Raw genomic sequence first — 27283 nt, 5'->3', positions numbered from 1 at the left:
CCGCACCCCTCACACACCGCCGCCAGTCCTGCCACTGCTCTCACAAAGAAGAAGCCTTGTCCTTGTGTCGACCAAAGTAGCCACAACCTTCTCTCAGCCTCATCATTTGCCCTCCTTGATATTCTGTGTGGTCGCTGACAACGGGACGTCAACCAGATTGAACTGCCTTCGACCCCAGCCGCCGGGGGCATCATGCACACCACTTACTTCTAGGCCCCTCCGTTCAAAGTACCATAGCCTGCCAGGCCCACTCAGGACCCAAGCCAACGAACCGAGAGACGGTGAGGGCTAAACAAACTTCAACCATATCCTCCCGCCTCGACCTAGGGCAGTCTCTACTCACGCTTTGGTTGTGGCGCTCATTCTTGCTTCGGCTCTTGCTTCCTATCTTTACCCTTTATTCTCCTCCGTTCTTCGCATTTCATTCTCTTGCGAGCCTCAGCTTCTTGCCCCTCACGCCGACGTCCAAATCCATCGAACGACCGAACCCCGCTGGCGCAATCTGCTGTCCGAACAACAACGACAGCCTTGACCGATATCTGCTTGCAACTGAGTACGTTGCCCAGACGCGACCGATCTCCCACTCAAACATGCCCTGCTTCAAGGGCATCGCCGTGAGCATACACGCAAACGGCGCACCTCTCCCCGAGTATGGCATGCAGAAGCAGTCGCGCTTGTCCCGCATCAGCACCTACATTCCCGTTCCACAGCCAAACATCAACCCTGAATCCAACAAACCGGAGCCCGCAAAGTTCGCCATTTCCATCACTCTCCTGACACCAGGCCTGCCCATCCCCTACTCGACACCGAAGCCCAACGAAAGCAACCCTTACCCGAAGCCCCAGTTCGTCGGCGGTCTGCCAACCGTCGCCCATGGGCCGTCAAAGTTTTCCGGCGTCGTCAACCCATACATACCCATGACCAACTCCGAGAACGAAACGATAGCAGCGTACATCTATTTTGATGGCAGAACTAAGGAAGAGGTTGCAACGCTGCTGAGGCCGGGCGAGGAAACATGGGTGAACAGTCGCTGGGTACAGGTTCCCGACTCCGAAGGCGGCGGTTTGGCGGAGCGAGAATTCCTCTTTCGCGAAGTTGGACTGGAGCGTTGGCTAAATGGCTTGGACCTTCAAGGCCATGATGCAGCCGAGAAGTTGGAGCGTCGCCGGCAAAAGTTTGAGAAACGCCGTCGGCGTCAAAAGGCGGCAACCGGGTCTCCTGGTATGCAGACGGAGGAAGGGCCCAACGGACCTCGAGATACCCTTCGGTATGGCGCTGATGACGGCTCCCCCGTCGAAGCTGTGTTTGGCGAAGACGATTCTGATTCCCTGTCTGATGACGACGAGATCCCGGAGGCGACTGGACAAATCAAAGTGCTCATGTTTCGGGTACTGGCCTCCGGCGAGATCAAGAAGGGTGAATATTCACCACAATTCGACGCTCATGACGATGACGACGACGCCGACGCCTCGAATCAGAGCAATGGAAAATCAGGCGTTGATGCAGACGTTGAGCACACGACGAGCTTTGCCAAACCCAAGACGTTGGACCCCAAAACCATCAGCACGCAAACTGTGACGGGGATCGACGGCCCGGACAAGCCTTACGCTTCCTTCACTTTCTTTTACCGCGGAGAACGTAATAACACCCCGTCCTGCATTGAGCGTCATGCCTTGGTGGCTCTCAGTCTTGGTCCACGAATTGCTAATCCTTCCTAGGCCAATTGCAAAAGATAGGCATCATTGCCTCCTCCAAGGCAGCACAGACAACGCCGGGTTCAGTCAAGAGGCGGTCAGGGCAGTTGGATTTCTCCAACTTGGGCCCTCTCAAACCCTCGGGTACCGTTGGTTTCTCTGCTTTCAGAGACCAAGACACGGAGGCCGCCAAAAGACGGAAGGCTCGCAAGAAGAGCAACGGCAATGTCGGAGGAGCTCTCAACGACGACAGCGACGATGAAGACGACGAGAACGAGCTCATTGGCAAGATGCAAGATATCGATGAAAAGGATGTGGATGATAAACTCGCCCCTGAGGATGTTAAATTTCAGGGGGAGCTAGCCGACGGCGTAAATCGCATTCATGTGAGTACTTGTTCGGTCATGACTTTCACTTCGGTCCATTAACAAAGTTTGAATAGCTGAAGAGGGCACACTCAGCTGAGCCGGACCGCTCTGTGTCTGCGGGTGCTGGAGGCAACCATGCCTCTTCTAGTCTCGCTGGCCTCTCTTCTGCGACGACGGCCACCAGCGGCGATGGTCAAGTGGCAACAGGCACTGATGAGTCGGTGCGATCGACCATTGGTAGCCCATTGAAGAAGCACCGCCCTAGCATCAACGCGGGAAATGAATCGGCGGGATTGTTGCCGCCTGGATCTAACCCCGGATTCGGTGAAATCTTGAAGCAAGCACCAGCACAGACGACAGTACCGCCCGCCTCGACTGAAAAGGACGAAGAGGAGGAGCTGTGAAGCGCACTGCCTCGGACCGAAGCCCGTACAAGGCTGTAGACGACACGGCCTCGCCTGTACCCAAAAGGGATGCGCCGAGAACCGATGCCAGTCGTCGAAGGACCAAACTTGGCCAACAAAGAAGGTCAAGAATTGTATCGTATAGATGGCGAATGGATCGTCAAATGGCGAATACTGGCAGATTAGAGAAGGGTACAGTGCCAGTTGGCTTGCTTTGGCCGAACCATCTCAGGCCCATTGGATGGCTGCGCTGGCAATTAGAGTGTCAAACCGACATGGAAGCTGTTAGCCTTCAGAGTCCGCGAATACACGTATTTACATGTGAAGACCGTGTCTAACGAGGATATAACGCAGTCCTTTGCGTAAGCCCCTCGAATACGGGGCATTTGTTTTCGTCATATTGGTACGCGTCTACGAGCGGCCTTAATGCTTGCCCCGGCTTCTCCTTTGTTACATTCGCGGAGACGCTGCGGTCAAGAGCATCCTACAGAAACAAGGCGTGGTTTCATTGCATTTGCAGACGAATTAGAGGAAACGTTTACGGCACTAATTGACACAAGAAAAATGGCATTGGAATATGTGATCTAGCAAATGTATGAGGAAGGCTACGCAAACCCTGCTGCCGCATGGAGTGACAGTGAGGTTTCCTCACTCGCCCCGCCAACTTTGACTTCTTGTGTCATGTCGGTCAGTCTGCAAACTGTCTTTGTATCGTTAGCACATCTTGTCCAAGCAGGTAACTTTCTCAAAACAAAGCAAGATAGCTACAGTCAGACTGTTGAGCTTGATATAGTTTGGATCAACATTGTAATTCAGTTGGCCGTTCTTAAGAAGAGATAATCATCATCGTAGCGGGCTGCGGGAGGCAGGAGAACAGGAGAAATAAAAAATCATGCTTACCTAGTGTGATGAGCAAAATTTTCCAACCGAGAAAAGGCTAGAAACAGCTGAAACGTTGATTAGTGCAGCCATGAGCAAGAAAAACATAAGCTCCAAGCCCAGCCTCAAATTGAATGATTTGCGACATCATGCTACTTGGCTGTGTGCGTTGAGTGAGGGAAGAAAATCCCCTTGACCAGCAAGTCCACGGAGAAAATTTGTAGCTGGAGGAAGGCCCAGCCTTGAATGACCCACACGACCAAGCGACATCTTTTGAGTATTGCATAGCACATGCATCTATACGAGTGCCCATCTCAATCGCATATCGCGGAGGAGCCCTCACAGTGCGTCACTCGGGCCTAATTAGGGTGTCGTTGCCCACCGCGCCAAAGACACAACACGAGCTTCGGCCTAAACCTGCTGATGGGGCGCATTGTATACCTACCTTAGGTACCTGGTGGTACCTACATTCAATTCTTCTTAGGTTACCTAGTAATGTTCTGCCCTACCACCTGCGGCCTAGCCGTAGGTAGGTAGGTGAGGTAGGTACCTCAAAAGGCAGTTTCCAGCGGTGCCATCGCAGCGAATCCACGCGGTGAGGGCACACACTTCTTGTCTACAGTCCTCTGCGCAGCTTCAGGCCCCTGTAAGTACCTATGTATCCGTTCCCCTCTCCTCACCCACCACCAACGGCAGACTCACCCCTCTTCTTCCAGCCTGACGATAGCTCCCACCACCAAAAAGTGAACCACAAGTCTCGTCGTACACAAACGTCTTTCGACCCTGGCTTCGATTGTCAACCTACCTTACGTATTTGGCTTCCCACGGAATCGGACAAAATGGCTTCTAGTAAGAATCTTCCCCCCCCCCCCCCGCCCCCCTAAGTCCCGTTGCCCTGTGGGTTCCAAGCTTTGCGCGCTCGATTTAATGCGCTGCGATGCGCCCGCAAGCTTCAATCCATTGCTTTCTCCCATCGCGCGGTGTCTTCCAACATTACGGCAAGTAGCTAACAGGGACGATGCAGATTTCGAAGAGGTCGCAAGTAGGTTTTCTTCCTGGTCGGTCACGAGTTTGATCATGCTTCTGGAGCTCGCAACGCCCGACCTGAATCGGCCAGAAAACTGATCAGCCTCGTCAAATCAACAGAGCAGTTCATCGAGTTCTACTACAACCAGTTCGACTCAGACCGCAAAGGACTCGCCAGCCTCTACGTGAGATATTCTGCTTCTTCAATCGGTCGCTCGACCCCTCGAAGCTAATGGTAGCAACAGCGCGACCAGTCCATGCTGACTTTCGAGTCCGCTTCTGTGTTGGGCGCCAACGCCATTGTCGAGAAGCTTTCGGTATGTTTTGCTCGCGCGAGTGTCCCCGAGCCTCTGCAGCTCCCCGATGCAACCTGATCACTCACTCTTTCACCTCGCAGTCCCTTCCTTTTGAGAAGGTCAAGCACCAGGTCTCCACGCTCGACGCACAGCCCTCGCTCGAAGGCGGCATCGTTATCCTCGTAACCGGACAGCTCTTGGTAAGCACGCGATTCTTGTCTTTGGCTTGAGCCAGCTAGCTAACTGCTGACCATAAAGGTGGACGAGGAGCAACGCCCCATGAACTACACCCAGGCATTCCAGCTGATGCGCGATCCCACTGGTAACTACTTCGTTTTCAACGACCTTTTCAAGCTGGTCTACGGTTAGACAGCTTGAACAGTGACGAGATACATGCGCTCTATGTTTGAGCATGAATTGCAAGTCGCGGAGAAGACGCGTACTGGCAACGGCAGAGACGACTTGACGAGGGTCTCACCACCTCGATGGTGTCTACGTATGGGTAGATATAGGACATGACACTCCTACGGTCCTCTTTGTTTTGTGTTTTCCTCCCCGTGCGTGGGGCTAAGACGCGCATGCCGACAAGTTGCCAGCCGTTTAGAAATCAAACACGCTTCTTTTGAACTGCTCATCTATAATGGTCGAGCTTCCAAGTCAAACAACACCGCATGCTTCCTTCGACGTGACGTGTTTTTTTCACCCAGCTTTCTTGAGTCGGTTCACGCGATATGGTTTGTCCTCTGCATGTCGTTTGCGTGCTGGAGCATCCGCTCATGGGTCTCCTACCCTCCAAACACGGCCAAAAGTAAAACACCAAAGAGCGCTCGAGGGACTATTTCGTCCCCTGTGCTCGCTATCATTGTTGTTGTCGTCGTTGTCGTCGGCGTCGTCGGCGTCGTCGGCGTCGTCGGCGTCGTCTTTAATCGTCTCCATCCTCATTATTTTCAATATTTTCCCCGTCGTTGTAGTCGTTCTCTTCGTCATCCCTGATCGTTGTAACTCATTGTTGTCCTCGTTCAACGCCGTCTTAAAATCTACCGGTACAGAGCACACGGTAAATCTAGCCGCGCAGACGGGAAAATTAGGCGGTCTCTCAAGTAACGACACGTCCTCCCCGCGGCTGTTGCCAAACGAAAGAAGGCTGAGAGAAACGACTCTGACATCTCATTTATGCAGTATATACGCCCTGCCTCCCTCCATTTTCTCTTATTCTGTTTCATTGCACTTGCATTGAGGCGTCTCCATCGCGGAAAACCAGCTGAGCATGTTTTCCGCGAACAATGTCCTCGTCGCCGTTCGCAATCATGCCTCTCCCCTCTACGCCACGTGTGCCAAACCCTAAATCTCTGATCCGGCCACTGGCAATGTCAAAAAGACATCCGTGAACTGTAAGACCACGCTCCTTTACTGCCTCTTGAATAGCGAAGTTGGCCATCAGAACTCGGACGCCAGCTTCGACATTCATTTCGGCAATGCGGATGGCGCGTATGTCCTCATCTTTGATAGCGGCAAGTTCTTCGATATTCTGAGCCCGCACGGCCTTCAGCGGTGTCAACCATGTGTCGAGCACACCTCCAACGCGGGAATCACCCAATGCCGCCTTGGCACCACCACACGCCGAATGACCACAGAGAACGACATGTTTGACTTTGAGGTGTGTGACGGCATACTCAATGACGGCTGAGGTATTGATGTCCGTCGGGGCAACGATATTCGCTATATTACGGTGGACGAAGACATCTCCTGGCTGCAGACCAAGAATCGTCGTTTCCGGAACCCTTGAGTCGGAACATCCCAACCACACTGTCCATCGCATGTCAGCTAGCAAAATTGAACAGCACCAGTAGAATGCCGGGTTGGAGTCTTCTAGCTAGACGAGGAAGAGGGGGAGATAGGAGCAGACAAAGAAGGATACAGCAAGGGAGAACCTACGGATAGAAGGGGACTGCCCTGTTGCCAAGTTTTTGAAAAAGGCTGGGTTCTGGTGCGACTTATATCCAGCCCAAGCTTGGTTGGAGCTCAACGCGTATAGAAACTTGTTCTCTGCATCCGACAAGCCGTGTTAGCTCCCAGTGATGGCGCCTATTTTGCTCGATTGCTCGCATCGACAGCACTTACGGTCCTGGAACGCCATGGCGACTAAATTCTTGAGGCCTCAGCGATTGAATAAGAAGAGAAAGTGATAGAAAGTGCTGTAGAAAGACCCAAGCACGATGGGAGCAGTGAAGACCCGAAGAGGCAGATGCAGAGCTGGTGAGGATGGATAGTAAGATGGTTTCCGTCCCCCGAGTGCTAGCTGAGACCTGCAAAGCTGTACTCCTTTCTCGACTGAGTGATTTTGAGAACCACTTGCTTAGATATCTCTCGGGGAATGGAAGATAACCGGGCCGGTCTCCAGATGTTGGATTCGGTCTCTCACACCGGAGTCGAGAGAAGCTCACGTATGAAAGGGGTTCTGGGGCAGTGAATTCCCGGTCGCAACAACTGGAAATCCTGCGGTTTGGCGTTGGAGCAGGCTAGGCGGCTCTCACACAGCCGGTGCTAGCCAAACTATGGGACGCGGATAGTCGGGAAGGAGGTCGAGATATAACTGGGCTGCGAGTTGTGGCGGATGCCGAGCGCCGTGGTGTGACCTGGAGATTTCTCGTGAAATCGTCGTTCCACTTACTGGAAAGCTGCAAGTTTGGACTGGGATAATCAGCGTCTGCCATTCAATTCCGAGTCTTCGGCGGAGAGACCGAAGGAGGGTGCGCGTCACAGCAGATTGGATGAGCGGAGGGGAGAGGAGGGCGGGTGGTCAGGAGGAGGCATTGTGTATAATACAGCGTGCGTGTGTAAGTGATCACTCATGTGGCATGCAAAGGGATGGTAGCCGGCTGCGCTGAGAGTAGGAACTTGCATTAATATGGGCAGAGACATGCAGCCGAACGTGGGATGTTGGGGAAGAGGGGGCGGACCGACTGAGTGGTGATCCAATGAGAGGAGATCGGTTGAGACAGGCAGAACAAACCTAATGGATGAACTGAGGCAAGGAGAAGCGCCTTTGCCAGAAAGCGCTTCCGAAGCGATGAGGACAGATCCTGCAGAGAATAGCAAGATGTTACCACGCAATAGTCGCGAAGATGAGGAAGAGTGATGCGTTCGCCGAAGGCTTTGGGTGGGGAGGGGCGGGGAGGGGAGGGGGCATGCAGATAATATAACTAGAGAATGTCACTCCGTGCAGCTAACTATAGAGACAGCGAACCGCAAGGAACCCAGCTGTCTTCGCTCTCAAATGGCCGCAGCAACAATAGATGCAACAGGGGATGGGCATACTTCTTTTAGACGCAGATTCAAACGGAGCCAAGACTCGACGAGTCGCTCAAGACACCTTAGCACGAGCAGAAGCTGTGCTATCCCAGCATTGCTGCTCCGTATCCTCCTCATGCCTTGGATCTCATCTTGTCTCTCCGCTCCTCTGCCGACGTCCTTCGGTCGAGTAACATCCCCAGACAGCAGCTCGGATACAAGTCAAGTGCGTGCTCGTTCTGGTCGTCAAAAGCCACGGTCGGCTTGCATGTAAACCTTTCGTGTATGTGATTGCCACCCCAGGTTTGAATGTCTGTCGACCAGAGGGCGGCTGACCGCTCGGCTCGCATTTGGCCTGCACACAACGACGGACTTGATCTTCGACACAGGCAGACGTGGGCTACAAGCATTGAACCTAACCCATCCATGGATGCTCAGTAACCTACTTGAAGCATACGGTGACTGATCAGAGTAGCGGACGTAAAGCCGGGCTAGGGGCCTCCCCCACCCTGAAACGGCACATCTGGAAGTGCCAACGCTACCAGGTTAAAGAGGCAACCATAATAGAATTTGTGCGCTTCCAATGCACCATGGTGCTCCAGCCTCTTCTCTTCCTTCCCCCCTCACATTTTGGTCTTGCTTCCTATTGCTATATACATATTCCTACTACATTCTGCCACCTGTGGTCCCTCCATGTGCCGTGAGCTTGTCTGCCCCGCCAGTCCCGTGCACCGCTTTTCCTAGTTTAGACACGCTCAAATCTAGCCGGACAGTGCGTCGACAGGGGTCGTGGACAAGGATGATCTGCCTCAAATTACGACATACCAGGATTGCAGAAGAGCGAGAAGAGTAGTATATGAAGAACCTTCCCCGCAGTGCGTAGGCATGTAGGCAACTGGCAAAGTGACCCCGGCCCCTGGACAAGTTCAAGCTGTCACTGTCAGCGCAATCATCCCGTCCTCGGGGAAGTTTGGCCAAATTAGCAAAAACACAGAGCATGCCTACTCGGTTGTCATGGTACACAACATGAGCGATAGTGAGGAGGAGCCAAGTTCGTGCCCATTTCTGAAGTTGTGCTACGAATATCCGTTGGAACAGGCAGTGTATCGACATAGAGGACATAGGACAGAATCGGACAAGAACCAAAAAAAAAAAGGTTCGGTGGCGAGGCGTACCCAAATCTTTAGCTGAAGCCGTATGTGCATAGTGGGGGATCTTTTACGAGCAGACAGTTTCTTCGTGCGGCTGTAACCCTGCCGCCGACTAACCTCCACAGAGAGTTGCGCCACAATACGTAGCAGTACAAGGTTTTCTCGTTGACTGTCGCCCATATGCACCAGTTATGAAGCTGTAATAATGAGCTGGTTGATTCACGTCATCTCTTTGGCAGGCGGAGATACCGCCGACGACCGGACAAGTTCGGATACACAACATTCGGCTCGAATTACTGCTTGCGCTAGGTGATGCTAATACACGTACGCGTGGGCACATCTGATGGACGAGCATGATCATCTGCGTCCCGAACTGGAACCTGGTCAGGACACGACAAACATTTTTCGGTCCTCAGAGTTAGATGCGAAGGGAAACCTGAAGCGTGAACCGAAACCCAAATGAATAGTCATCCCGACGCCATGCCAAATTTTTGTAATCCGATAACCTCGAGTGGCCTAGTCTCCTAATGCACTAAAAGCAGTCCGGGTATTTGTCCTTCTTAGACCTTGATAGCGGTCTCAAGCGCCTTCCTCTTCTTCTCGGTGCGCTTCTGTGCCTTGGCACCCATGATACCACCACCCCACTGCTTTCTCGCCTGCTCGGTCTTCTCGATGTAGCCATCCTTGATGGCAGAGACGAGCTTAGACAGCTCGTTCTTGTCCTCAGAGCGAACCTCGGTGAGAGCGAGGACAGCGGCGGTCTGCCCTTGATCAGCATCTCAGCAACCACGATTCGGAATTTGCTTACCTTCTTGTGAACAACGGTACCGAGACGAGCCTTGCCCTTGATAATGGCGAAGGGGACGCCCATCTTGCGGCAAAGAGCGGGAAGGAAAATGACCAGCTCAATGGGGTCAACGTCGTTGGGGATTAGGACGAGAGAAGCCTTCTTGTTCTCGATAAGACCAACGACGTGGTTGAGACCATACTTGACAGTGTAGGGCTTCTTGCTGACATCCTCCTTCTTCTTGCCCTCCTTGATGGCAGTGGCCTCCTTGACGAGACGCTCCTTCTTCTCGGCCTTGGTCTCAGGGCGGTACTTGTTGAGGAGCTTGAAAGCCTGGGCGGCAGTGTTGCGGTCGAGGACGTGCTGGAACTGGGCAATCGCAGGGGGGACCTTGAGGCGCATGCTCAAGATCTTCTTCTGGCGCTGAAGACGGACGTACTCGGGCCACTTCACCATACGGGACAGGTTGCGGCGAGGCTGGATGTCCTGGCCGATGCCGAAGTTGCGGGGCTTGCGCTCAAGAAGGGGGTTCTGAAGAAGTAGTCAGCCGTCACTGAGCTAAGCGGACAGGGTTGCGAATTTTGGTACTGACCTTGGGAGCCTTCTTAGAGCCAGCCTTTCCCTGAGGGAAAGGGGCGGGTGCCACCTTCTTACCGGACTTGGGAGGCTGTCATTGAGAAAGAAAGACATCAGCGAGTTGTTCAAATCAACTTGTGTCTTCCCTGAACTCTAAAGAGAAGGACGGCGAGAAGAATTGATGCCTCACGGCAAATCAGTCCTCTGCCGTCCTCTCAAGCCAAATCATCATCATCGCACCGTCCTGCGATGTGTGCGTGCGAGCAACGCAACGACAGGCGGGCGGATGGAATAATCACAATGCGCGCAGGCGACATTGGATGTTCTGGCCACGAGGGCAAACGAAGGCGTCGACGTTCGGTGTGCACTTACCATTTTGTCGGTTGTCGTGATGCTGCCGTGGAGGGGGGATGGATGAGGGACGACACAACGCTGCGAAGGCTCAGAATGGCGGAGACGAGAAAAGGTCTGCTCCAGAGTGTGGGCTGGAGTTAGGGCACAAAAAAATTCTGGCTGGTGGGTTTGCGATAAGGCGTCAGTACAGTCCGTGCTGCAGAAGAGCGCTATCACCACGTGACTCTTCACCCCCGGCTCGAGTTTTTTTTTGGAGAGGTACCCATACTGGCTCCGTAAGGTATCTAGGTTCCTACCCCCTTAAGGTAGGTACTTTGGGTGCAGGTCTTGGGGAAGGTAGCAGGGTCATAAGGAGGTAGTGTTGCTTTGATTGGTTCTTTGACCGAGAGCTCACCGAACTGCCGGTTTTCTGAGCACCTGACGCTAAGGTACTCACCTACCTTCCCTGTTGACGAATTGCCCGTACCCAGTTACTCTGTGTCAGCCGAAGGGGGATTTGTGTTTTTCTCGCAACGCTTTACGGGATTCTATCACAAGGCCAGTTTCCCCGCGGCTTGAAAAAGCTGGGTTTTCCTTCCCTCGGCGCCTCTGATTTGGGCCGGTAAAGAGTTCGCCACGCTCGTAACTGTCAGCGTCAGCCGGGCCCAGGTCATCGCCATCATGGCCCCTGTCCTTTGCGCCAACTGCAAGATAGAGCGTGCTCTTGTGAAGCGACCCAAGAACCACCAGAAGCTCTGCAAAGCCTGCTTCATATCAGTCTTTGAAGAGGAGGTACACCACACCATAGTGTCCTCCGCTCTCTTCGCTCCCGGTGAAAAGGTTGCCATTGGCGCATCTGGTGGCAAGGACTCGACAGTACTGGCAAGCGTGCTTAAGACCCTAAACGAACGATATAGCTATGGCTTGGAGCTTGAGCTTCTCAGTATCGACGAAGGAATCAAAGGCTACAGAGACGATTCACTGGAGACGGTGAAGAGGAATGCTGTCCAGTACGACATGCCGCTGACCGTCGTAGGCTACGACCAGCTGTATGGTTGGACGATGGACCAGGTTGTCGAAACCATCGGCAAGAAAGGAAACTGCACGTATTGTGGAGTCTTTCGCCGGCAGGCGCTGGATCGCGGCGCCAAGATGCTGGGCATCAAACATCTTGTTACCGGTCACAATGCCGACGACGTTGCTGAGACCATTCTCATGAACCTCTTGAGAGGTGATTTACCTCGCCTTGGTCGGAGCACTAGCATCACTACTGGCGACGATTCCAGTGACGTCAAACGCAGCAAGCCGCTGAAATATTCGTACGAGAAGGAGATAGTGTTGTATGCTCATCACCAAAAACTCGACTACTTCAGCACCGAATGCTTATACAGTCCTGAAGCCTTTCGAGGCACTGCACGCACCTTGATCAAGAACCTCGAGCGGGTGCGTCCCAGCGCTATTTTGGACATAGTTCGGAGCGGCGAGGACATGGCGCGACTCGTTGCCGGCGCATCCAGCAACTCATGCGCGTGCAAGGGCGACTCTGGTCGGGTTGCCGAGGACGATTACGCCAGTGGCTGCGGCTCGCAAAATGGCAACGGGTCAAAGGGGGAGATCGCTCGGCTGGACGCTCAATTGAGCCAGACTACAGACGACGCAGACCTGGTAACAGACTACACGACAGCGGTAGCCGGAAAGACGAAACCCCACGCAGACATAGTTGTTGGACAGCCGAAGCCCTCAACGCAGCAAGCGGCGACGAACGGTCCCCTTCAGAAACTGGGCAGTTGCGAGAGATGCGGTTACATGTCAAGTCAGGCTGTCTGCCAGGCCTGCCTCCTGGTAGACGGGCTCAATAAGAATAAGCCAGAGATCCGCATATAAAACAGGCAATTTCCATCCTATGCGCCCCTCTTCATGTGCGCCACCCATCAATCGCGGACAGGAGAAATCAATGAGGTTGGCACACCCATATGTAGCTGGAAGAATAAGGTTTATTCCTTGGCCGAGATGACCAAGGCTATCAGAGTACGCCTGAATTTGAAGTAGAATACATTTCTTGGTATCATCCCGTGCATTACGAGAAACGCTTCTCTAACTGTGCCTTTGTCAGTTGCGATGCCCGAACTTGGTTTCCAGAGTGAACTTACCCTCCAAGGGTTGTTAAGTTCGAAGCCTGGAGGGGCTTCGGCGTTGTCGATTTGACCTCGCAGGTCGCCCGTGAGTCGACGGTCGCGATCCATCACTAGTGGACATGAGGTTAAATATCACGCCAATTGCAAGAAAAAGTCATAATCTCGGAGCGGTGCGTACTTTGCTGCAGCCCGATTGGTTAGCGTTGGCCATGGCGAGACGCGCAGGAGAAAATACTAACTCTGTCCCATTGATCCAGCCCCCAACGAGGTTTCTTTCCACCATTCTGGACGTATTTGATGACGTGCAAGCCGGTGCCGGTAATGCCAAACATCTGGACTGGTCTTAGCGTCCGCAGGTATGATCGAAGTGTCCGCGTCTGGGTAAGCATGGGTAGCTCTCACGGCAACCATGATTCCATAGGGAATCAGAGTCTCGAAAGGAACAGGCATTGTCGCGGGCGACCTTCCAATCAAGGATGCTCAATTGATTTCCTGTGTACAAAGAAGGAAGGAAGAGGCAGGTAACGAAATCAATGCTTGCGACTGTCGCGACTCTAGGTCGAAGCCGAGGTCGAGGTCGATGGTGGGATGCGGCGTTGCAGACTGCCGGCTTCTTGAGCTCAATATACTGGTTGACGATGAAGCCGCTGTCGTCGTTGACCAGCGGCTGGTCCAGATCAATGGCACCACGTGACTGTCCGGACATCAAACAATTAGAAGCGTTTTGACTGGTCGCGGGCATCAGATGTGGATACCAGTCTGCACTGTCTAAATTGGCACAGCTCTTACTGTACGTTATACAGGCCAGGCAGGTACCTAGGTACCGTATGTACCTGGCCAATGTAAGCTCTCATTTGCTACAGTCGCATCCCTTGGGAACAGGCGGCGAGTACCTCAAGGTGGTCGCTCACGGTTGAGTCGCCAACGTGTCGCCCCTTTGCTCGCGCATAACTCGACCTAGAACTCGACCTAAAAGTCAACCTAGCATCTTGGAGCTACCACCCGCCTACTCAATGTCAACCTAGACGAGATAGATTGACGTCAATACCCCGCGCAACGCGTTTCTCGTCCATATCAAGCACCATTCTGATATTCACTGGGCCGCTCGTATCTCTGGTGTATATCGCGCGCGCGCGCGCGGGTAGTCGATCCCGACGCATCAAACGAACCGAGCCAAACCGCGTCGACATCGCCCAGCGCATCGCCAGCCTTAGCCACCTTTTCTCCCCTGGGTAGCTATGGGCTGTGGGAACCGCCATTGTGTTCTTTGTGGACGTGTTGCGAAGCAATAACTTTTCGTCTCGAACGATCCGTAACGAGCGTTGTGCGACAAAATGGCGAGTACGCATCTTACCGAAGAACAGCTGCAACAAAGTGCGGTGTTGTCAGAAGAGGAGCTTCAGAAGAGCGCTACCCATTCGGATGAGGATGCTGAGCATGAATCGGCGCCCCCAGATGCTGTCGAAGATGGTCTAGGGAGTACTGAGAGCCCGTTGACGAACCCGAATACCCACGATGACGGCTTTTCAGACGCATCTGGCGATGGGGACGAGCAAAGATCCGTCAGTGCCCTGGCAGACGACCTTGAGATGGGCGAAAACACAGACGATGCCAGCGATCTCTCTCATGCGTCTCTTGAGGATAATATGGATAACGATTCTGAGGAGGACATGGGTGCGCGTACGGAGCGCGACGGTGATGACGCCTCAGCTGGCGCGCGAAGTCGGAGCAGTAGTCTTCTGGACGATATCGAAGAAGATGAGGCTGAAGGCGTCGGTGCTGTCAAGATTCGACCGGGGGAGACGGATGATGAGGCGGAGCTTGATAGCGAACACTCGGACTCCCAGAGCGAGTCTGGAAACGAGTCTGACGGTGCCGCAGCATGGGAAGACGCTGCTGGGGGCGAAGAAGACGACGAGGAAGAAGGCTCTGAGGATGCTGCGCCCAACACATGCATGTTCTGCAGGCAAGACGAGGACAACGATCCTGGAGAGGACTTTGAGGAGTACCTAAGCTGCGTCGTGTGTGGCGAAAATTGTGAGTGGCTAGGCGTGTCTTCGAGGAGAACCACGAAGCTGACTGATTGTGTAGCACACCAACATTGCGCCAGAGAAGCAGATGTTGTGAAGGAGCTCACAGGTAAGCTCCTCAGCTATTTGCCTAGTATTTCAGGTGCACTGACAAGACGATGTCTCAGATCTTCAGCAGTGGAAGTGCCCTGAATGTGCTGCTCCCGATGATGAACCGTCTCTTGCGGCCTTGGCCGATGTTTCTCGTCGACCTGAGCCCGAGCATGAAACTGAGCTTGAGCTATCGCCTTCTTCTAGGAGGTCAACGGCATCTCAAGTGGCGCGCGACTTGCTCCCCCCTCAGAAGGGGCCTGCGAAACCTGACTCTCACTCGGTCTTCAACCAACTTCTGCTAGACGGCGACCCTATGGATGGATCACGCGTTCTTCGAAAGCGAAAGACCTCTTCCGTCGAGGCGGATGAAATGGTGATGTCTCTTCGGAAACGTCGCAGAAATGCCTCCAAAGATCGAGAGACCAGCCATGGCTTGAATACGAACCAGGATGCGTCTGACGGTCCTGCAGAAAAAGAAGTCCGCCGCAAGCTGCGACTGAACCCCGCTAGGAAATCCCAGGCTGTTGTCGTTACCCGTCGCCAACGCTCAATAATCGTCAATATGCGAGTAAAGCCATCCTCACTTCGCCGCGTCTTGTCCAGAAAAGCAACATCAAATCGGAAGAGATCGGATAGGAGAGATGGTGCCTCGTCGCGTGGTGGTGTTTCAACGGTCGTGCCATCAACTTCCACTGCGACAGACTATTCACATCCCTTCTATTCTTTCTATGACCGCGAGACGGATGAAATGAAGACCAAGCCGTACGGAGGGATTCTCAGCGAGGCAGAAGCCGACACATCCAGAACCTTGCCTGCCAATGATGACCGTCGGCGATTCGACGAGGCGAAACAAAAGGCGGAAGAAGTCTGGAGAGCTCGTCTTCAAAGTACTCAGGCTATCTTGGGAACACCTGCCAAGAAGCCAAAGAAGAATGCTGGACCGGCAAGCCAGATCGAGTGTATCGATTTTGGCGGTTGGGAAATCGACACGTGGTATGCGGCACCCTACCCAGAAGAGTACAGTCGGAACCGAACTCTGTACATTTGCGAGTTCTGCCTCAAGTACATGAACTCAGATTATGTAGCCTGGCGTCACAAACTTAAGTGTCCGGCCAAGCACCCTCCGGGCGACGAGATATACCGACATGGTTCTGTTTCTGTTTTCGAGGTTGACGGCCGAAAGAATCCAGTCTACTGCCAGAATCTCTGTCTGCTGGCCAAGCTCTTCCTTGGATCCAAAACACTCTACTACGACGTCGAGCCTTTCCTCTTCTATGTGTTGTGTGAGTATGATGCTCTCGGCTATCATTTCGTGGGTTATTTTTCCAAAGAGAAGCGGGCGAGCAGCCAGAACAATGTTTCCTGCATCTTGACCTTACCAATCCATCAACGAAAAGGCTATGGCAACTTGTTGATAGATTTCTCATATCTGCTTACTCGTGTCGAGCGCAAGACAGGATCGCCCGAAAAACCACTTTCCGACATGGGCTTGGTTTCTTATCGCAACTACTGGAGGCTAGTGCTTTGCCGTTATCTCTTGGATCATATATCGGATGCCAAGGCAGCTGCTCATGGCTTGAGTGTCCGGCAGATGTCTGATGATACGGGCTTGACACCCGACGATGTCATATCGGCTCTCGAGGGTCTTCGGTGCCTCGTTCGCGACCCGCACACTGAGCTATACGCTTTTCGAATTGACCTTGCATACTGCACCGAATACATCTCCAAGTGGGAGCGCAAGAACTACGTCAAGCTGAATCCGGACGCGCTGACTTGGACTCCGTATGTTATGGGCCGAGGCAATGCTACCAACTTTGAACTTGGCCCAGCTATCAGCGCCATCGCACCCCGCGAAGACGATGAAGCCCAGAAGCCGGCTGAGGAAGCAGTCTCGGTTCTCTCCCAACATGACCCTGCTATCAACGGCAATTCTGTCATGGGAACAGGAGAGAAGGCCACGGCGATTGAAAGTGCGCCATCAACCAATGAAGATACCGCAGGAGACGAACTGGATGAAGCCGAGGTGCAGCCGGCGGTTTACGAATCCATGGAGTTGCACGAGGACGATCTTTCAAATGGCGACAGCGGCTTGGCAGCGGCTCATGAGGAGACATACCAAGAAGTCCAAGCGACACAGGCCGACCTGGATCAGGTTTCCCTAGACAACTGGACGCTTCTGTACAGGGATGTCCCGCCGTCGAGGTTCGAGGTGTACCCGCCTCCAGGAGGCCGTCGTGCAGATCGGCCGCGGTCTAGCGTAACGCGGCCGACGGTACCTCCAAGCAACAGTAACAACTCGCGACCACGACGGCCGGCCGGTAGCAGCAGCAGCGTCAGACGGCCAACATCAAGCCGGCCCAAGAGCTCTTCGTCATCGTCGCGTAGGAAGACGGGTGGGACTGGGCGAGGGCCTGGACGATGGCCTAAAGGTACCAAGAAGAGCGACTACGGCAACGCTGACAGCGGACCTGGTCTTCCGCCGGCCTGGATTAGAGAAAGGACGCGGCTGGCGGCTCTCGGAGGTACAATTGGAGAGGATGAAGGGTCGAGGCTGGAGAACCAGGAATCAATCGATGTGGCTCGGGTTCAACTCCAGACCGGGGCACAGCCGCCCACCTTGATGGAAGAAGCTACCGGAGTTGAAGACAGCGGTCACGGAGACGCGGGTGGCCAAGCAGAGGATAAGTAAATGCCACAGCTGATACCCCTAATTATCATTTCCTAGGCGTTTGGTCGACATACTGTGTGGTAGAAGATATAGCAATTGAAAACTTCAAAAGCGGTGCTTGTTCAGCAGGCGACCGGAAGCAGGCAGTCGCTGGCTTAGTGCTGCTACGTGAGATCAAAGGAATGCAATATTACATGGATTGGTTATCTGCTTGCTTGGACGTTTGAGAAGAGTGTTTGAGAACGCGGCGACTCCAGGTAGGCGATGGGAAAATGCGCCGGGTTAGGCAGGGTTTGGTGGTTGGGGTCCATCTCAGTCAGTTAGGTACCTAAAGGCCAGGTCAGGTACCTCCCTCGGGTGGTTGATGCGTCGCAGAAGCACAGCAAACGCAAAGCACTGCGCAACTGCTACCGTGCCACGGTACCGCAAGGTTAGTAGGTAAGGTAGATAGGCAAGGTAAGAAAAACGGCAACGGAACGAAATAATGGCGGCTCAGCTTCCAAAACGGCCCCAAGGTAACCCTGCTTCACTTCGCTGTACCTAAGGCACCTTCCAATTTACGACTGGGGAGCAGGCGCCAACGCGGGTCGTGAGGTGAGGACCTCAGGGACTTCCATACCTAACCTTACCTTACCTTAGGTAGGTGCCTTAGGTACCTTGATATGCCTTGGGCACTTAGGTAACCATCGTATCCACATACAACCTTAAGGCACCTACACTCCTCCTGAGGTAGGTACCTTACAATGATGGAACCCATAGCCCAGTAAAGTACGTAGCTAAGGCCCTACCTAGGGTGAGGACCGTAAGGTCATCAGCCAGCCATAGGTGCGTATTTGGCCAGCTCAGAGCCAGCATACCTTGGGCACCTATCCGATGCTAAAAGCCATAGTCAGGATGTTCACCTCGCCATACGGGTTTCTTACTCAAGACCCTAGAGGTTAATCAAGACGTCTTTGGGCGCGACGGTGATGGTCGTCGGGATGCTTGTGCGTTTAGGCGCCAGCTCTCGGGGGCGCGCAGTGCCGTTTGATTGATTCCAAGAGCCCATTCCCACAGGTTGCTGTACCTATGCAGAGAAGGTACTGGTAAGGTGCGAGGTAGGTAAGGTACGGTAGGTGCAGGTACAGGCCGAGTGCAGGCACAGGCGCAGCGAGCACAGGTGCTCTGGTGCGTAGTCGTGTCTCCGCTCGCCAAGTCGCATTACGCAGCACCCTTCGCCGCACATACTGGGGCACTGCCAGAGGCGTGACACTCTCCATTCGCAAACCAAACTTGACTTTTGGCCTGACCTGTCATCTATCCAACTTATCTGTAATCACCTTACCCCAACCTCCCCGACACCGTACATCCAAACATCGTGCCTGTGCCCGATTTTTGGCCATCGGCACTCCTAGCAAAACAGGCAAGTCGGACCGTTGTTACCATATCGCGATTTGCGTGCTGTACAGGATTGATAGGAAGCTCTGCCCTGTCAAGCCGCCTTGCCGTGTCATTCGGCATCGCCTCTGGCCCTTTTGCCGCCATTCTTCGTCCACTTGCCTCTTTCGCGCCCCCTCTACCCTCCCACGACTGAGCGTCTCGACCCATTCAATCATTCACTCGTTCACCTCCTTCCGGGTTACAAGTGATCGACTACCAAGGGTGCTCAATTTCCCACAGGCGTCCAGTAACAACTGCCTTGGCCTCTGCAACCAGGCCCGTTTGCGACGCCGAGCGCCCCATCAACGGTCATTTCGATTACTCGTGGGACCGGCCCAAAAGGTATTTCGTCAACCACAACCTCTATCGTCGACGAACTGCCGACCGCAGCCCCTCTCCGTCTTCAGCTACGTTGTAATATTGCGGTTCTCGCTGACCGCATCGATCTTGCTGCCTTCAGCACCCAAACATCACCGGCGAATACAGGTGACCTTGTCTGTCCGCCGACGACTCGCCTGCGTTGGGCCCAAGCGCTTTCTCGCCCGACTGCGCTTGGTAACTTGCGCACTCTAGAACCTGTCGGAAGGCTATCTTGCCGACTTCTTTCTCATCGGCCTCCCGACGCTCCCGATAGTTTACCGGAACATCCTACCAACGGCCCCGATATCGCCCAACAGTCTGTTGCCTGGTTTACGAAGCGAGCTTAATTGGCCATTGCCTGCCATCAAATTACGATAGAAACCAGCCGTCAAAATGTCCAAAGTCATCCGCAGTGTCAAAAATGTGACCAAGGGCTACTCAAGTGTCCAAGTCAAAGTCCGAGAAGGTGCGTCCTACACCGCGTCATTCCATTTGAGTACACTTGTGGCCAGTGGCTAACTATCATCTTTTGTCTAGCCACCAGTAATGATCCATGGGGTCCGACGGGCACTCAGATGAGTGAAATCGCTCAGCTGACATACAACACGTGGGTTTTCTCCCTGCCCATGAATCAGGCGTCGCATTAATGGTTATCTACAGATCGACCGAGTTTTACGAGATCATGGATATGCTAGACAAACGTCTCAACGACAAGGGCAAGAATTGGCGACACGTTTTGAAAGCCCTGAAGGTGCTTGACTATTGCCTGCATGAAGGGTCTGAGCTTGTCGTTACGTGGGCGAGACAAAGCATCTATATTATTAAGACACTGCGCGAGTTCCAGTACATTGATGAAGACGGCAGAGATGTTGGCCAAAACGGTATGGTTCTTCTGTTGAGCAGATTCTACCGTGTATTCGTTGACTAACTGGGCGGACTAGTCCGTGTTGCTGCAAAGGAACTGACCGCGCTCATCCTGGACGAAGAACGGCTACGGGCTGAGAGAAGTGACCGCAAGTCATGGAAATCTCGCGTCACCGGCCTTGAGGAGTTCGCACCTCAGCAGATGGGACCCACGCAGCCGCGGCCTCGTCGTCGTCAAAGCAATGAGGACGACACGGAGTACAGGCTCGCCATTGAGGCCAGTAAGCACCAGGAGGAGGAGGATCGTAGAAAACGCGCGAGCCGCGCTGCGAACGAAGCCGAGGACGATGACCTTGCCAAGGCTATCAAGCTTAGCAAAGAAGAGGACGAACGACGTCGGCGAGAGATGGAGGACAGCAACGCGTCTTTGCTATTCGACGACACACCGACGCAATCGACGCAGCCGCAGTACACTGGGTTCAACCAAGGTTATCAGCAGGGCAGCGCTGTTGATTTCTTTGCCAATCCCATCGATCAAAGTCAGTTGCAGCCGCAGCCCACAGGCTTCATGCCGAATGCCTATACGGGCTACCAGCAACCGCAAGCGACTGGATTCCAGAACGGTTACGGCGGCGGCTTCGGAATGCCACAACAGGGCATGAATATGGACCCTTACGGGCAACAACAGAGTATGCAGGGGTTCCAGCCTCAGCCGACAGGCTACAACCCGTACGCCCAATCACAAGTTCAAAGCCCTGCTCCTCAAGAGCCTGTCGCACAACCAGGAAGCAACAACCCTTGGTCGACAGGCACCATGAAGGCGGGGAACCCCATGAAGCCTATGCAAACAGGGTCGAACAATCCATTCGCATCGTCATTTGGTCGCCCGCAGCCTCAAAGTCAGCCTCCCATGCCAGCGATGCCATCTCTTGGCAGTCTTCCGGAACAAAAGACACTCTCGACGTTCAACCAGCCGAACCAGGGATCTGCTGCCTTTGGCGCTCCGCAGAAGGAGTTGACGGAGCATGAGGCGAAGTTGAATGCACTGCTTGCTGGTGGTGATGGCATGGATACATTCGGCAACACGGGTCAGACGCGTATCCCAGCACAACACACAGCGCCTGGGACATTCGTCAATAGTGCTGGAGCAGGTGCCAATCGCCTGACAGCGGAAGCGACGGGAAGCAATCCATTCCTTCGATCCCAGTTTACCGGTATGCCCAATATATCATATGGCGCTCAGATGCCTGCTGCGACAGGACCGGCGGGAATTAATGGTAGCAACAATCCTTTTGCAGCGACTCGGCCGCAACAGCAGAACACCCAGGCGCAAGACCTCATACAATTTTAGTCCCTTTTGTCTTTTTCTTCTTTTCTGCTTTCGGGTCGATTGTACGGAGTGCGCCAGGAAGATGTGCGGCCGGCAACTGCTGCCTACGTGTCATTGGCGTTATCAGAACAGGCTGCAGGTAGCGCGACGAGGAAAATCAGATTATCATTCGTATCGTATCGTATCTTACACACGTTCTCTTACTTAGAGGTTTGGCGTGGGATAAATTTTCTTACTCTTATTGGGGTGTGATCCCCTCCTTCTGAGGCCAAAATCCCAAACATCCGTGCTATTTATCACTCTTATTATTGCTTGGCTGTCTGTCTCTCTCCCTCTCCATCTCTCTCTGCTGTCTGGATTTGCGGTCAGTGATCTTTTCGTGGTCATCAGCCACTCGTCATCATGTTTTGCGATACCTTGTGCGCATAGTGAAGGGTTCCCACTGGGGAGAGAGGACGGTCTGTAATGATTATTGCTGTAAGTAAATCGCAGAGTCAGGCCAGATAACATGCATGCAGGTTGTGGAGATTCAGGGTGACGGTTGTAGAGCTATTGGATGCCACGCTCGTATGGCCTGTGAAGTCGCTGGTAATGTGTAATTGTAAATATAGCTAAGGTACCTTTGGTCAGTTGAGGCAGGATGAAGCTGCACATGATCGCTCCTGCTCCTGCCTGAACTTCGCTGCCAGCTTTGCTATTGGCTCAGCCGGCAAGCTCTTTTGTCTGGCCCAATCACAGGACATTGCTGTCCTCAGGCAGCAACGTCGAGTAGCTACCTACGCCAGGTGGATGCTCTCGGTCTCCACTTCAATGGTCGAAAATTACTAAGCCAGTACGTGCCTAGGACTCAGAACGCCCAGTGAAGGCGACGGCATTCCGCCCAAGTTCATAAAAAGTAGCAATCCCTTTGCTTGCACCTCACTCATCACGGACAACAATCTGCGTATTCGACCACTCTCTTCTAACTGACTGTTCATCTGTAACATCGAGAGTAGTTTTGCTGCTTCTAGGTGATTACCCATCTCCATCGCGGCTCAGCTCTTCTTTACCCTGCCCGGTTTGATTGGTTGCCGCCCCACCCCCGGTCCCTCTGGCTAGATACAGTACTTCTGTACCTTCCTGCAAGCGACGCGCTGTAACATCCCTTCTACCCACCCCAGCCATTTTTTCTCCACGTACCTCTTCTTTCTGTTCCGTGCCTTTGCGCGACACTCAAAGGGAGAAAAATCTCCTCGACCAGCTGTATACAACACCACAGCTTCCCACGTCACGTCGCCAATCTATCCGCTCGACGCGCCCACCGGTCATCAACACCGACGGCCGCTTCCGATCCGACCGCACTGCATGACCGTCCATAATTGATTGTAGGCGATTTCACCTGCGTCCGCGACTCAGATCCCCTAGTGCGCGTTCTCGCACTCATTCTCCTCATCCTCAACCTCAGCACCAACAGTCGCTGCTAGCCTGCATCCATCATGTCTGGCTTTGGCAGCGGCAGCTTTGGCGGCTTTGGCCAGAGCAACAACCAACAGTCAACTGGCTTTGGCGGCTTCGGAGCCAACAACGCGACCAGCACCAGCACAGGTAAGGCAAAACTTGCGTCGTCGCAACCACCAGCGATTCTGTCGCAAAGCTTCATTCAGACTAATCAACCATCCCCACTAGGCTTTGGATCTGGCACTGCTACGAACAGCGCCTTTGGGTCTACCAACAATACCAACACGAGTGGTGGCCTTTTTGGCAACACTACTGGTGCCTTTGGCGGTGGTGGCACCTCTTCAAGTGAGTTTTACATCCGACATGCTCCTTTTATCTGCATTGAGCAGTATACTAATTATCCATTACCCTAGGTGGTTTCGGTTCTAACACCAACACAACCTTCGGAGCCTCAAAACCTGCTTTCGGAGCTTCTACGTCTACTGGAGGCGGCCTTTTCGGCTCCAACAACAATAATAATACCAACACTACTACCCCTTCTTCTGGGTTTGGAGGCTTTGGCGGGAATGCAACTGCAAGTACGTCATCTCCCTTTGGAGGATCTGGCGGAAATTTGTTCGGCGCCAGCAAGCCTGCCTTTGGCTCCACGACGAACAACACCACCACTGCCACCGGCACCACGTCCTTGTTCGGCGGAAACTCTGGCACCGGCTTCGGTGGCAACGCCGCCACCACTGGAGGCTTTGGCGCATCTCTAAACCCGGGCATCGGTTCAAATGTTGGCGACCCTCCTGGCACGGCCATCACACCGTTCCAAGCGCACCAGGAAAAGGAAACTGCCGGAGCCGGAAATCAGTCAAACGCGTTCCAAAACATTCTCTTCCAAGAACCGTACAAGAAATGGTCTGCGGAAGAGCTGAGACTGGCTGACTACGCACAGGGACGCCGTCATGGTAATGCCAGCGGAGCAGGCGCCTTTGGTGTTTCCAACTTTGGCAGCACTGGTTTTGGTGCGACAAACCAGCAGTCTGCAGGTTTTGGATCGGGTGCTTCGACCGGAGGTGGCTTGTTCGGCGGTGCCAACAACAACACGAGTGCGACGACGGCCACGACCACCGGTTTCGGCGGTGGTTCCGCTGGAGGGTTCGGATCCGGAGGCGGTCTGTTCGGCAACCAGCCCAAGCCAGCTACTGGAGGCCTGTTCGGAGGCGGCAGCACGACAACATCTCAGCCCGCTCAGTCGGGCGGGCTGTTTGGCACAAGTTCGGGGGGTGGATTCGGTACCACAAACACGACCAGTGGATTCGGGTCCACTAACAATAATGCTACCGGAGGAGGACTCTTTGGATCGAACAATACCGCTGCGAACCAAGCCAAACCCGGCGGCTTTAGTTTCGGCAACACCGGGGCCACGACCGGCGGATTCGGAGCGAGTAACACGACCAGCGCATTTGGTTCGAACAACACCACCACCAATAATACGGGCACTAGCGGCGGGTTATTCGGCAACGCTGGCCAGTCCAATGGAACTGGACTTTTTGGCAACAATCAAGCCCAAAGTCAGCAGCAAGGAACTGGATCAGTCTTTGGCGGAGGTGGGTTTGGCGCGCAGAATCAGCAGCAAGCGGGCTCGTCTCTTTTCGGCAACCAGCAAAAGCCGGCCACGGGCGGCGGTGGTCTTTTCGGAGGAGGTGGAACGTCGACTACCGGCGGACTCTTTGGCGGTGGAGGCGCCCCTAATAACTCCTTCGGCGGAGCAGGCACGAACAACTCAAGTGGCGGTCTCTTTGGATCCAAACCCGCTGCTACCGGTGGTCTGTTTGGATCCAATGCGGCAAGTCAAGGCACGAACGCTGGCGGGGGTCTGTTTGGCGGTATGGGCACAAATCCCCAGGCGCAACAGACAGGCCAATCTTCTCTGTTCGGTGCCGCCGGTCAGAACCAGGCAAAGCCCGGTCTGTTTGGTACTTCACAGCCCGCTGGCAACAGCTTGTTTGGTGGACAGAACACCCAACAGCAAGGCTCTTTGTTTGGCGGCAATAACGCACAGCAACAGCACCAAGGCTCTATTCTCGGTGGCTCCATCATGGGCAATACTCAAGGAATCAACTCAGGCCCTCAGTCGCTGACAGCCAACATCACTGATGTTTCGGCCTTCGGGTCGCCGTCCTTGTTCTCCAATCTCTCAGGTGCTGAGACGCCTAACCCAGGACCGTTGGCCACGCCCCTGTCTAACAAGTCAAAGCCGAGACGCAGCTCCATCCTTCCGATGTACAAACTCAACCCTGCCTCCGCTGCCCGCTTTGTCACCCCTCAGAAGCGTGGGTTCGGATTCTCATACAGCACATACGGCACTCCTGGCGGTAGCCCATCCAGCGCCGCTAGCACTCCGGGAGGAGCCAGCCGCAGCCTGTTGGGGTCGTCGAGCCTCAATCGAAGCTTAAGCAAGAGCGTGTCGACTAGCAACCTGAGGAGAAGCTTCAATGCTGAAGATAGCATCCTCGCGCCTGGCGCTTTCTCGGCTAGCTCTGGACCGCGCTACTACGGGAGCAATGGCAGCGTCAAGAAGCTGATAATCAACAAAGACATGCGTAGTGACCTATTCTCTACGCCGACCAAGGACAAGCCGTCTGCAGATCAACTCAATGGGTCTCGGAAATTGTCGAAGCGCGTAAGCTTTGACACCAGCAACGTGGAGGCTCCGGAGGCTGACGACGTTGAACCCACCAACGCCTCGACGCCCAGGAGTGTTCTTCCCCAAGACTTGACTACTGCTAGCATCAGTGTCAACGGATCAAAACCCCCTACCGGAGACCCGGAACAGGTCAAGGGCAAAGAACTCGCCATCGTTCATGAAGAAGACGTTTCGTCTCAGATACCGGAAGTGGCAAACGATGGTCTCGATAAGGCCCCTGGCTCATACTGGATGAGTCCTACCAAAGAGACTATCGCTGGCATGACTAGAACGCAGCGGCAGAGAGTTGGAAGCTTCACCGTGGGAAGAGATAACGTAGGATCTGTCAAGTTCAAACCCGAGGTTGATTTGACCAACATTGACCTCGATGAAATATTCGGAGGGATCGTCATTCTCGAAACCCGCTCTGCGACTGTATATCCTATCGCCGCCAAGAAACCTCCTGTTGGCAAGGGCTTGAATGTGCCTGCTCTGATCTCCTTGGAGCAGTCCTGGCCACGGGGTAGAGAGAAGCGCCCTGGCCATGATGTCAAGCGAGTTGCCAAGCATGTCGAACGTCTCAGGCGCATTGAGAACACCGCTTTCGAAGAGTACAACCCCGATACTGGCGTTTGGAAATTCTCGGTCGAGCACTTCACTACGTACGGTCTGGACTACGACGAGGACGAAGAAGAACCCGAACAGTCGGATGATGTCTTGGTTCGCGACAACCAAAGGCACGGCGCCCTTCCCCAGCTACGTTCTCGTGACTCCGAGGCAAGCCCTGGGGAGATTGACACATTCGACTTTCGCAGAAATAAACGACGCGCTCTCCCTGGTGCTTTTGAAGAGAGGGATGAAGAGTACACGGGAGAGGAGCATGATGATCTCACACGTCCGTTCCAACCCCAGTCTTTTTTAGAAGATAGCTTCGCGGGTTCGACCTCGAACGCTCTGGTTCTCTCAACGGAAGATGAACCGGTTGACGAGCATGATGTCGAATATGGTATGTCTGAGGAAGAGGATACGGCGGGAACTCACTTCAGACGCCATCTTGCTGCGGAGCAGACAATTGACTCGCCAGATGGTGACATGGTTGCCCCAGCCAGCGAAACTCCCGGAGGCATTCTGCGAGCCAGAATGCGAGCGCTGAAGGGTTCAGCCACTCCTATCAAGCTGCAAGTTGCCGGAGGAGACGAATGGATGAATATGCTGCAAAGATCCGTTAGCCCTCAGAAGAGAGACCGAACGTTCTTGCGAAGTGTGAATGAGATAGCATCGCGATCGCACGCGGCAGAAACAGAGATGGGCCAAAAGGGGCGTGTTGTGTCAGACGGACGCGGTTTTGCGACGAGCATCGATTTGATGAACTCGCTGTTTGAGAAGGCCAAGGCTCCCACCGCCGCGCCCTTGAGAGGATTTGTTCAGGTTGGTGAATACTTCATGGTCTAGGGACCCCCCTCTCATT

General features: G+C 53.9%; 8 protein-coding genes across 8 annotated transcripts; 6 read left to right on the top strand and 2 right to left on the bottom strand.

Annotated features, from left to right (window-relative positions):
• Window positions 1-590: 590 nt before the first annotated feature.
• Window positions 591-2466, top strand: COL26b_005422 (uncharacterized protein; the record flags this gene model as incomplete). Its single annotated transcript, XM_053178269.1, has 3 exons — window positions 591-1638; window positions 1719-2080; window positions 2137-2466. The coding sequence occupies 3 exons, from the start codon at window positions 591-593 to the stop codon at window positions 2464-2466; spliced, it is 1740 nt and encodes a 579-aa protein (XP_053037860.1).
• Window positions 2467-4184: 1718 nt separating this feature from the next.
• On the top strand, window positions 4185-5036 carry NTF2 (Nuclear transport factor 2; the record flags this gene model as incomplete). Its single annotated transcript, XM_053178268.1, has 6 exons — window positions 4185-4194; window positions 4370-4387; window positions 4492-4556; window positions 4617-4688; window positions 4769-4867; window positions 4926-5036. 6 exons carry the CDS (start codon window positions 4185-4187, stop codon window positions 5034-5036), a joined length of 375 nt encoding a protein of 124 aa, XP_053037859.1.
• Window positions 5037-5886: 850 nt separating this feature from the next.
• On the bottom strand, window positions 5887-6804 carry COL26b_005420 (uncharacterized protein; the record flags this gene model as incomplete). Its single annotated transcript, XM_053178267.1, has 2 exons — window positions 5887-6386; window positions 6789-6804. The coding sequence occupies 2 exons, from the start codon at window positions 6802-6804 to the stop codon at window positions 5887-5889; spliced, it is 516 nt and encodes a 171-aa protein (XP_053037858.1).
• A 2865-nt stretch (window positions 6805-9669) lies between these two features.
• Window positions 9670-10847, bottom strand: RPL8B (60S ribosomal protein L8B; the record flags this gene model as incomplete). The annotated part of the gene is made up of 4 exons (XM_053178266.1): window positions 9670-9870; window positions 9918-10427; window positions 10489-10563; window positions 10845-10847. 4 exons carry the CDS (start codon window positions 10845-10847, stop codon window positions 9670-9672), a joined length of 789 nt encoding a protein of 262 aa, XP_053037857.1.
• Window positions 10848-11486: 639 nt separating this feature from the next.
• On the top strand, window positions 11487-12689 carry COL26b_005418 (uncharacterized protein; the record flags this gene model as incomplete). The annotated part of the gene is made up of 1 exon (XM_053178265.1): window positions 11487-12689. One exon carries the CDS (start codon window positions 11487-11489, stop codon window positions 12687-12689), a length of 1203 nt encoding a protein of 400 aa, XP_053037856.1.
• A 1585-nt stretch (window positions 12690-14274) lies between these two features.
• On the top strand, window positions 14275-17752 carry COL26b_005417 (uncharacterized protein; the record flags this gene model as incomplete). Its single annotated transcript, XM_053178264.1, has 4 exons — window positions 14275-14977; window positions 15032-15079; window positions 15138-16346; window positions 16482-17752. The coding sequence occupies 4 exons, from the start codon at window positions 14275-14277 to the stop codon at window positions 17750-17752; spliced, it is 3231 nt and encodes a 1076-aa protein (XP_053037855.1).
• A 2151-nt stretch (window positions 17753-19903) lies between these two features.
• COL26b_005416 (uncharacterized protein) lies at window positions 19904-21725 on the top strand (the record flags this gene model as incomplete). Its single annotated transcript, XM_053178263.1, has 4 exons — window positions 19904-19976; window positions 20048-20117; window positions 20171-20391; window positions 20452-21725. The coding sequence occupies 4 exons, from the start codon at window positions 19904-19906 to the stop codon at window positions 21723-21725; spliced, it is 1638 nt and encodes a 545-aa protein (XP_053037854.1).
• Window positions 21726-23179: 1454 nt separating this feature from the next.
• On the top strand, window positions 23180-27267 carry COL26b_005415 (uncharacterized protein; the record flags this gene model as incomplete). The annotated part of the gene is made up of 3 exons (XM_053178262.1): window positions 23180-23288; window positions 23370-23486; window positions 23555-27267. 3 exons carry the CDS (start codon window positions 23180-23182, stop codon window positions 27265-27267), a joined length of 3939 nt encoding a protein of 1312 aa, XP_053037853.1.
• Between the last annotated feature and the right edge of the window lie 16 nt (window positions 27268-27283).

The sequence above is a fragment of the Colletotrichum chrysophilum genome (genome assembly GCF_026319265.1).
Source record: "Colletotrichum chrysophilum strain AFK26 chromosome Unknown scaffold_36, whole genome shotgun sequence".
Classification (NCBI taxonomy): Eukaryota; Fungi; Ascomycota; class Sordariomycetes; order Glomerellales; family Glomerellaceae; genus Colletotrichum; species Colletotrichum chrysophilum.
The sequence above is the reverse complement of the archived record's forward strand: the minus strand, read 5'-3'. Positions and strand labels throughout refer to the sequence as shown.